Source organism: Thalia democratica, chromosome 4, assembly GCF_965202585.1.
Source record: "Thalia democratica chromosome 4, ktThaDemo2.hap1.1, whole genome shotgun sequence".
Classification (NCBI taxonomy): domain Eukaryota; kingdom Metazoa; phylum Chordata; class Thaliacea; order Salpida; family Salpidae; genus Thalia; species Thalia democratica.
The window spans coordinates 27,932,927-27,943,484 of record NC_139168.1 but is presented as its reverse complement, the minus strand read 5'-3'; the positions used below and the strand labels follow the sequence as shown (position 1 = coordinate 27,943,484).

At 30.4% G+C, this 10,558-nt stretch overlaps 1 protein-coding gene across 1 annotated transcript in view; it reads right to left on the bottom strand.

The window, feature by feature from the left end:
- Window positions 1-5,778: 5,778 nt before the first annotated feature.
- The window catches only part of LOC145833199 (uncharacterized), a 62,572-nt gene continuing 57,792 nt past the window's right edge, over window positions 5,779-10,558 (bottom strand). The window contains exons 44-48 of the mRNA XM_082940398.1: window positions 10,416-10,502; window positions 8,739-10,231; window positions 8,457-8,546; window positions 5,969-6,155; window positions 5,779-5,840 (exon numbers count right to left, since the gene is read on the bottom strand). Coding sequence (XP_082796524.1) covers window positions 5,779-5,840; window positions 5,969-6,155; window positions 8,457-8,546; window positions 8,739-10,231; window positions 10,416-10,502 — 1,919 coding nt within the window. The remainder of the gene's footprint in view (window positions 5,841-5,968; window positions 6,156-8,456; window positions 8,547-8,738; window positions 10,232-10,415; window positions 10,503-10,558) is intronic.

Here is a 10,558-nt window from a genome sequence, read left to right as displayed (position 1 = left end):
TAGAATGATAAAATTACAGAAGAAAAGTTCTTAAATATAACTACTTATTCGTATTTTAAAACAATCTCTTAATTAAGTAGAAAATACTTTATCTCAAAATATTGTTCTTTATAGACTTAACTTAAAATTAACCATTCTAATTTGTACTAAACCTTATTCATATCAATTTAAAATGTTTGACGTTGACCATGTATTCTCTCAATCAACTTAAATTAGTACATTTTTAGAATTGTAAGAAAGACTATATACTTTTAAACTGACTAGTAGTTTGCTGCATTATCTGAGACATGGCAGAAACGTTGAGTAGTGATTTAGAAGGAATGGAACTCCATCCTATAGAAGCAAGTATTGATGATAATGACGAATGCAAAGATAGCTTGGTTGGAACCAAAATCTCTGAAGAAAAGCCTTTAAGTAGCGATTCAGAAAAAATGAAAACCAGCTCCGAAAAAGCACGCATTGAAAAAGATAAATGCAAAAGTAGTTTGGTTGAAACAAAAATTCCTGAAGAAAAACCGTTTAGTGCTTTAGAACAGTTGGTGCTGAGCAGTTATGTGAACGTGCAACTCAGCCCAACAGCTATTGTGGAACACAGAAACCTTATGCTAATGCTCAAAGGAGACTCGAACTTCAATTTCACTCCAGCTGAGGCGTGTAAGGCAAAAAACAAATTTGAAAAAGAACCGCCAAAAGAGAAAACGTTTCTCCAGCTCGAAGCACCGAACTTAATGGACCACGAAACTCCGTGCGTGTTCTGCGACAAGTTCCGGGCGTTCGACATCGACACCGACCAAAAAAGTTTCCACAAGTATGCTTGTCACCTCGTTGCAGACCACGACCAGCTTTTGGAAAAGGAAGACGAGATCCTCGAAAAACGCTTGTACTTTATCAACTGGAAGAACTTTTTGCGCAGCGCGCCCGGAAGCAACCACTTCGGAACGAACCAGGGCACGGATGTGAGAGTGCGGGAAGAGCTGAAGGTCGTGAGGCTGAAGAAGCTGCTGTCGTGGAAAGAGTACGAGCGCAGCGACAGCCACTACCAGCGCCAGTGCTTCGTTTGCCGGGAAAGGATCAGAGGCACCAGGCACGATTTCGTCCATCACCTCAGGGACGACCACTGCATCAAACTGGGCGACCCTGACGATTTGGTCAACATCGAGCAGTTTTTGGGCATGCTGGAGTCGCAGCTTACGAGCAACCAGTGCTTTCACTGCGGGGGATTCTACCCGTCGGGAGTTATCGCCCACTTCCATCAGGAGCTGGACGCGAGACGGGGCAGGAGAAAGTTCTTGTACATCAGCGAGCACATGAAGGAGTTCGACCAGTTCTACCTGGTCAACTACCTCGAGCCGGGAAGAAGTTGGAAGGAAATGCTGAAAGAGAGAACTCTCCCGAGCTGCCTGATCAGCGCCGACGACGAAAACGAGGCCGAAAATTTCTCCGGTTGGCGCGAAAAGGACCGGCTGGGCGCTTGCCTGTTTTGCCCCGACGCTCTATACGGGATCAAGCGCGTTTTCGAGCACATGAAAACCAAACACGGTTTTGATTTTGAGGCTGCGACGAGTGAAATGGAGTACTTCAGCTTGGTCAGGATGGTCAACTACGTCAGGAGGATGGTGGCCCACTTTTGGAAGATCAATTCCGAAGAGGAGGTCGTCACAAACGTTGATGACATCATAAAGCTGGCGATCGAGGACGCGTCCAACTGGAACGGTCAGCGGCTTCAGCTTTACAGGGAAAACGACGAGATAGTTCAGTATTTTGGCGGGAAAGCGGAAGTTCCGCGGGAAGTTAGCAAGGAGGTGGCGGATATTCATGGCGTCATCAGCACCAGTATTTTGAGGTATTGATCACGTGGATGGCTTTCAGTTTGATTTTGTAATGTGTTGCCTTTGCTGTGTTGAATATATTTTGTTAGCGAGAATATTCTTTTGTTTGCTAGTTTATGTTTTGTTGCAATTTAATAAAATAAGCTTATAAATGTATCTGCATACTTTGTTTAGCTACTTTTTTCTTAAAATTGAAAATTATATCTATCATAAACAGAAAAGTTTGTGACCAATAAAAGTGCATGGTTTATAAGTAAATTTAATCATATGTGCACTTCCATATGAAGGCTTAACTTTGTTTAATTAAATACTAAAGTTAATTATAAAATATTGATATTAAATAATAACTTAATAAATAAATGAATATTCAGTTATAATAGGCCAAATAAAAAATTATTTAAAGATAAAAATATTAAAAAAATAAAAAAAAGTTGAAACTACTTGGTTTAAAAAAAAGTTGAAAAGTAGACCAAACTTATTTAAAATTTTTATAATAAAATCAAAGTAAAAAACTAATTTTACTTTAGCAATAAACTTTTTTTGCGTGTATTTTTATACAAATACTATTAATACAACTATTTAAAAAAAAATATAATTTAATTGAGTAATTTATAGTTTAAAACTAAAACAAATCATTTAAGTAAACATTTTAAAATAGTTTAAATGACTGAAGCAATATTTTAATGGACGTTTCTTATCACTTAATTTATCTCTAAATTAGTTTAAAAACTTATGTTGTTGTTATAAAACAGTATCGTCAACAGAATAAAAATGTTTCCTGTCTCTTTAGTAACTCTTTAGAAATGTTTTAATTTTAACCCTTACTTTTGACAAAATAATCTTTAGAATTGTTTAAATCAAACAAAAACAAAATTATTAAAGATTTTGTAAAAATCATATCTAGGTTACTTGTAACTCAGTTGGAAAGTTTCTCGAAATATTTAGATAAGTTTTTATGAATATGTTACAAATTTTAATGGTGTTTAGAAGTACCGAGACATCTCGTAATAGTCGTTTACTAGTATATTGTTTATCGAACGATAAAAAAGCGCTCAAAAAGTTTGTTCTAAGGACCTGGTGTACGAAAAACCCTTTCGGTTATCGAATCTTTCATCACTAGTAGGCTTTAATAACTGTTTTTAGATTTAGTAGTAAATAACTAAGACATACTTATGTCAATATTTTATATTAAACATACCAAAATCTAAATCTTATAGATACTCAAACCCTTAAAAAAATAATTTTTAAATTAATAACATAGAGGCAAATACTGATGTATCTCAAAACGTAGTTATAAGAAGTTAAAAAATGTTACCTGTGGTTTGGATTTTCTAAAAATTTTGCTGTTCTTTCTACATTGTATATAAAATATAAATGAAAATTTAAAAGCTAACTTACTACTAAATATTAATCTATTTTTTTTAACGTTTGTTTATTTTGTATTTTTAAAATAGAAAATAATTGATGAGGCTCGTTTTTAAATAAAAACAAATAAATCATTACTACTTTAAAAACTCCTTGAAAACTTTTAGTGCAAGAAATAAATAGGCTTAGATAAATTTTTTATGATTTCTTTTTTTCAACTAGTATAACTATTAGTTATTTAACCCACAACAATCGAAAAATTTGGAGTAAATTGTAACTTTTTACAAAAAATAAAACGGTTTAGAAAAAACTATATTACCTTCAGTATTACAACTCTTTTGATTTCAAATAAGAGCTACTTTGGTGTAACTTGTATTCAAGCTAATCATGATATTGTATTTTTTACGTGCAGTTGAAATAAAATTTAAATTTTTTTTTGTTGTGTAAATTGTTTAATTCTAGCAGAAAGGGGTATATATGAATACTTTTGTTCGTGTTGTTAAGAAACAAGTTATACATTATACATCATTGTTATAAATAAAACTAGGAGTCATATTTTAAACATTTAGTTTTTATATTTTTTATAAGTAACGGTATACTTACAATTCCCAGTCAAACATGTTTTTTAATTATTTTTGTTTATTTATTTTATCTTTATTTTTTAGTATATTTTTTACTATAACTTTTACCCTCAACCCTTGGTCGGTAAGCGGTTTTAAGATTTGATCGGGTCGGAATCGATTGTGGGTTAGAACTGAGCGGTTTCTACAACTTAGTAAAACTAATTTATAATATTTAGAAAAATTATATGCTTATTAAAAAAAAAAATAATCCAATTTTGGTAGTTCTTTACAGCTTGTTGTTTAAAGTTTCATTTGTTATTTACTTTATACAATAACCTTAAACACAGGGTTGCCATAGGTTTTTTAACATTTTTTTCCAGGTGTTCTAAACTTATTCCAGGTTTTTTGTAATATAAGTTTTTTGTCCATCTTTACTAATTCATTAAAATTAGGGTAAAAAAAATCCTAAACAGTATAAAAATATTAAAAAGATACTGTACTGCTTCATTATTTATATTTTATTAAAACAAAACTGTAAACAACACAAACTATTCTTTTTGTACATGACAGATTTTTTTATCTAATCTGAACTTCATTACTTTACATGTAAAATAGTCTAAAAATATAGGTTTTTCCAGTTTTTTAAATTTCTTAAACTTCAGTTTTTTGCTAGATTTTTGTTGCCTAAATCTTTAAATTCCAGGTTTTATGGCAACCCTTTAAGTAGTAAATAAATATTTAACTTCATGTTTCTACACAAAACATACGTTAGTTTTTATTATTTTAGGTCTTATAGAAAACCAATTTATTCAAAATTTTAACTAATGGAAGCGATACAAGTTAAAAATAAGCTAATTTTTTATTTATTTATGGTTTAATTGACAATAACAAAAGAGAAAAAGATATACACTAACAAAAACATATTGAAGTAAATGTGAGACAACAAAAACTGAACAAAAAAATCAATTTACTAAATTCAATTTCCTAACACTGTTTATAATTTTGTTATTATATATTAGAACATTTTAGGAAGTTTATCATGATTGTATGTTTAGTCTTTGAAGTATAAAAACTCAATTTATTTATAAACTTAAGCTGGAAAAAAGCAATAACTAAATAAAAGCAAAAAACGTTTGAACTTTTTTTTTAAATATCTTAATACTTTTCACTAACTACTTAATAAAACAGTAATTTTATATACAATTTTAAAGGTAGCACATACCTTAAAATAATAAGCAGCTTTGTAAATTGGTCCAAGAAACCAAAGGATATGAAAACATTTTAACTTTATTTAAGAAAAAAAAAACATAAAATTTTTGCTGCTGAGGACAAATACAAAATTAGCAAACTGTGCATCAAAACAGCAGCTTTATTTGTAAAATCGAGCATAAGTCAAAACTGCTACCAAAAGAAAAGGCTTTTCAAAGTTACATCAACATAAAAAGAAATGCCATTATTGCCTTTGTAATACAAACAACTTGTGGTTTGTGTGAACTGGCATACCAAAAACGTGGCAGAAAGAAACGTACTAATTCCAAAAAATAGTAAATAAAAACTGTAGCTTGAACTTTTTTTACACAGCATCTTTCCATTTAACTTCAAAATCAAGTTTGCGTTCCTTAAATTAAAAAATTGTTACCGTGTTTCATAACATAACATTTACATTGCAAACATAGTTATATTAGACATAAAGTTTGTAGTTATTCTAAAAATGTTTATTAAAGAAATACTGAGGTTTTAAAGCAATTATAGATAACACATAAAATTCAATTTTTTCTGAAAAAATTATTATTTAAATAAAAAACTACCTACTATTTTTAAATACCTAGAAGCTATAAAAGCAAGCTATGATAAATAAATGAAAACCTTTAATTGCTAGAACTTTCATCATCTGTCTCTTCAAGCAGTTGCGTTTCAATTGGTTCATCCTGTGAAAAAAAACATATTCCTAATTTGTTTTCACCTACATTATTGATAGGTATAATACAATTCAAAAATATATATCTTGTTACTTATTATTTTCAAAAAGTTCTCACTTCGTTTTCAGTTTGCTCCTCACCTTCATTTTCAGTTTGCTCTCCTCCTATAAAAACGATTGTAGTTGAAACATACAACAGAAAAAAACACATAACGAATCAAAAACAAAATATACAACTTTTAGCAAAAACATTAATCTTTACTTTAGCTGAAGTTTTTACTCAAATAAACAACCTTGCGTAAAATTTTTTCGCTTGTTCTCGATGTGGTTAGGGTCATTCATGTGGGGTTCGGCCTGTTCAAAGGGAATCACCTCAAAGCACCAACAGCAGGCCAATCCTCCTTCGTGTTCCAGTAAATCACCAGGATACTTGTTTGTGTAATACATCGCATCTTTGACTGGTGCCGTACTGACAGAGGTCTGTGAAAAAGTTTGCACCATGAGAAGAAAAGTTATTTTAAGGAATAGAAAACTATTTATCATTTTAAATCATTATTACCTACTAAATAATTTATAAATCATTATAACTAATGTATCATAATAATTGATAAACTTACTAAGAATTTTAAATTATAACTTTAAATAATAATTATTATAAAATATTTCAATTATAAGAAGAGTTATAGAAGGAAATCTTTAATAGGAGATTATAAGGAAATTCTAAATAGGAGATTCTAGATTAATAGGTTATTTTGTTAAATAAGTCAGGTAATAAATAAATTACCCTACTTTGAAAAATTAAGTTAAATTAAATTTATTCAAGAGAAGTTATCATATGTGAAAGCAAAACTATCCTTTGTTTATAAGTTTGTAGATATTTGTTTTTGTATTAATTATTCTTTGTAATATAAAGCTACATCATAAAAAATTTTGCATAGTTTTGCATTCAGCTAAATTCAATAATATTATAAATTATAAAATTAAATTCAAAACTAAGTAGAGTATTTAAACTAAAACATAAAATACACAATTGAATATTTTTACATTAAAATTTCTATAAATTGTTTTATTATTGCTTAACTACAGTTGTAGTTTTAAAACTATAATTAATTGAGTACATTTATAAGCAATTATTTATATATATATATATTTATTTATTTCTATAGTTTATAACTAATGAGATATAAAAAATACTATTTATGAAATTTAATGATAAAAAGTTTGAGATTTTAAAAGTTCAATTTCTTTTTTAATACTTGAAGTTGTTTATATAGAAGATCTATTGATGGACGTAGCAACACTGTAATATTTAATCGTTTTTCCTTATGAATATACATTTGAAAAAAAGGAAATGTCAAAACAAATTGATATTCTTAAATAAAAGCAGGACTTTATTATAAAATATCAAAACAAATAAGTTGAGGCTAAAAATGGTATGCAGGCTAGTTAGTATTCTAGTTGGCCAAAACCGAAGTAAAAAAGATACAGACATTTATAAGTTTGAAACATTGTAGAAAAAATAATACTGTACTAGCATAACAACCGTAAGCAACTAAAAATAGAAATTTTTTGATTGAACTAGTTTTTTTAATTCTGAATTTTAACTTAATTACTTATTAAACCAAACTTTGTAGCAAAAAAGCCAGCCAGAGTGACTAAAGACTAGCCTGAATTTTATGAAAAATCAGTTGAAAATAAAAAAACAACATTAGAACAGTTACATCATCACTTAATCAAAGCATAAATTTAAACAAATGTTTTAAAAAATATCCCAAGTTTTATGAAAATTATCTAAACAAGTAAAAATTTTGCAGAAAAAATAAATTAAGCCTGAGTTTGTGATCAAATTTTAAAAAATAATTAATATAAGCCAAATACTAATAAAAAAAGAAAAATCAAGCTTAAATACCTAAAAACACCAAGATAATGATAGAGGAGTTTAAGAAAAAAAAAATTTGAGAAAAATAATAAATAAAGTCATAAGAAACTCACCTAATATTTAAGATAAATAACTAAACTAGCTGGAGTTAGTCTGAGTATGTTTATTATTAATTGAATAATTATTAATTTCTGGTTTTAGAAGAATATTTAAAAATAATTACCGATTTTCCAAAGGTATTCTGTAAATTTTTTCCTGGTTTTTAAATTATAAGTTGTTGGTCCATTTTTAGTACAAATTAAACTTGTGGTAAAAAAAAAATTGACTTAAAAAGTATAAAAACATTGAAGAGATACTGTAAACCTAATTTAAATGTATTTTTTAATAAAAAAAATAGTTTTGAAATATTAAGGATTGTGTTTATTCGGAGCAAAAAGCGAATGAGTGAACAAAAACTACCCTGAACTACATTCATAGAGCCTCAGTTTATTAGAAACTTAAAAAGTTATTTTATTCAATTTTTTACACTTAAAACATAATATTATTTACATTATGTTTCAAAAGTTACTGGTAAAACTTCAAAATAAAAAAAAAGCAGTATTAAAACAAACAAAAATATAACTTTTATTAGTTAAGATTTGCTTTAGTAGATTCTGTTAGATACACTTGTTAGCTACAAATTTACTATATACTTTTTTTGTTTTTAAAAGAAAAAACAAATTTAATTACAAATAAAACTCATATTTGTCATCATAATTAAAATAAACCTTTTGGTATCTTAAAACATTTATAACTAGTTTTGAGAAGAAACTTGTGATAATTTTAGTAAGTAATTTTTAAGTGTGTGATAATAATTGAAAACTCAGCAAAACAATTTTTGATTTTTCATAAAAAATGCTTACTTCTTTATCATTTGAACTCTCTTTTTCATCTTTAGATATGTTTAAATTTTCAGGATTACTTTGATCTTCTTCATCAGATGACTCCAAACACTAAGTTAAAATTTAGTAAATAACTTTTTATCTTTAAAACTTATGGCGTTAGTTTCATCAAAACTAATTTGAGATGAAAAATCTGATATAAAAGTATAAAAGAAAATACCTTATAAAAATAGTTCCAAAAAACAATTTTTTATATATAGTCTTACTATTAGTTGCGCTAATTTGAATAATTAAACAAAAAACCTGTTCTTCGAAGTCTTGTGGGCCAGAATCAGGAGAGTATTCAGCCTCCTCACCGCTGTTTGAGCTTGAATTGTCTGACTGGTTTGTACTTTGTGCAGCTTCATTGCTATTCTGATCGGAAGTTTTATCAGACTCATGTTCACCAACAACACGATCGTTTTCTTTCGTTTCATTGTCCACATCCATTTTTGCGGACTCTTCATTGTTCAATGTTTCCTTAGACAGTTTCCCGTTTGGTTCTCTATTTTCTTCCATAAATTCAGTTCCGCTTTCGACATCCATTGGCTCGGGAACTGGTAAGTCAACTTGGTCGTTTTCAGAACTATTTTTTTCGGCAGGAACGGTTTCTTTTTGTTCGCCTTCAACAACAGTACCGGCATTACTTTTACTCGCCTCACGACTTTCAGCAGTCGCATCAACCTTTTCAGTTATCTTTTTCTCCACACAAAGTTTGTTTTCAGTTTCAGCTGCATTTTTATTGGCACTTTTGTTCGTTTCCGCGTCATCTCCAAGTACTATGACGTCATCTTCCTGGAGGAAGCGGTTGCTGACGTGCTGCAATGTTATGGAGCCAAGAATTCCCGCGCCCAGCCTGTTTCCCGCGGTGCCGTCATCTTTGGTCAAATCTAAAACTTCCACTGGCTTGTTTTTAGCCGGGGACTCGGTGGTTTTCGAGCCAGGTAACTTTTGATTGCAATCAGTTGAACTAACTTTTACTACGTTGTCGGCGTTTTTGCTGGCAAGATCGGTCAACTTCATATCTACCACGTCGTCGGCATTTTCCTCAGTAACACCAGCTGATTTGCCTTTACTTTTATCATCTATGCAAATAACATTTGTTGCAGTATCACTGTTTGCTACTGCGTTTTTAGCAGTTACCTTGTTGCTGGCAGCTGACTCCATCTCACTCGCCGCAGTGCCACTGCTCGGTGCTGATTTCGTGACCTTGTTGCCTCCGTCAGCGTCCTTTTCACCGCCTCCAAGCGTCTTTTCGTCATCATCGTCGTCAAGAACAATGACGTCGGGTTTCGTGGCCGATTTGTGAGCCGCGGATTTAGTGGTACTGATCGTGTTGGATGTATTAGCACTGTTTACGTTGTTGGTGCGAATCGCCACTTTACCCACAGTGCTGACGACCCTTCCGGGTCCTTTTATCGGAGAACTGTCGTCGATAACTATGACGTCATCGTTATGTTGGTTCGCTGCGCTTTGTGACTTCACAGAAGCTCCCTTTGGTAACATCTGAGGCGTCATAGGACTTGCTTTTTGCGTTAACTTTTCCAAACTTTTCAAAGTTATGGGAATGACGGGACTGTTCTTGTCCAAACGCCTGACAATTTGACCGTTTTTGGGGATTTTCAATATTTTGACCCCGTTCAACTGCGTTATGTTTATATTTTTTGGGTCCAACTTGATGATCTTCGGAGGCACGGCTCTATGCGTTGGAGCTTCCGGCCTTTTCAAAGCTTTTTGGCCGTTCATTTGTGTGGGAACTGTTTATTAATTTTTGTTTGCTTTAGTGGTCAATTCAAATATCATATTAGTGTTTAATTATAAGTCAACAGTCTACAAATGTTATTAACTTTATATCAGCATTAAATTTATATTTTTTAAAACAAGGTTTTAAACATGCAAATAAGATGTTATTATAATATTTTGTAACATTGAAATAATTACCAGAAATATTTATGGTGGGTTTTTTTAGTGCTGGTTGTTTCAAACGGGTAATACTCTGCATTTTATTTCCTTTATTCATATTTTTACCTGAAAAAATACTTCAGGCTTTAGTATAGTTTTTTTTTAATAATCTATGTGTATAT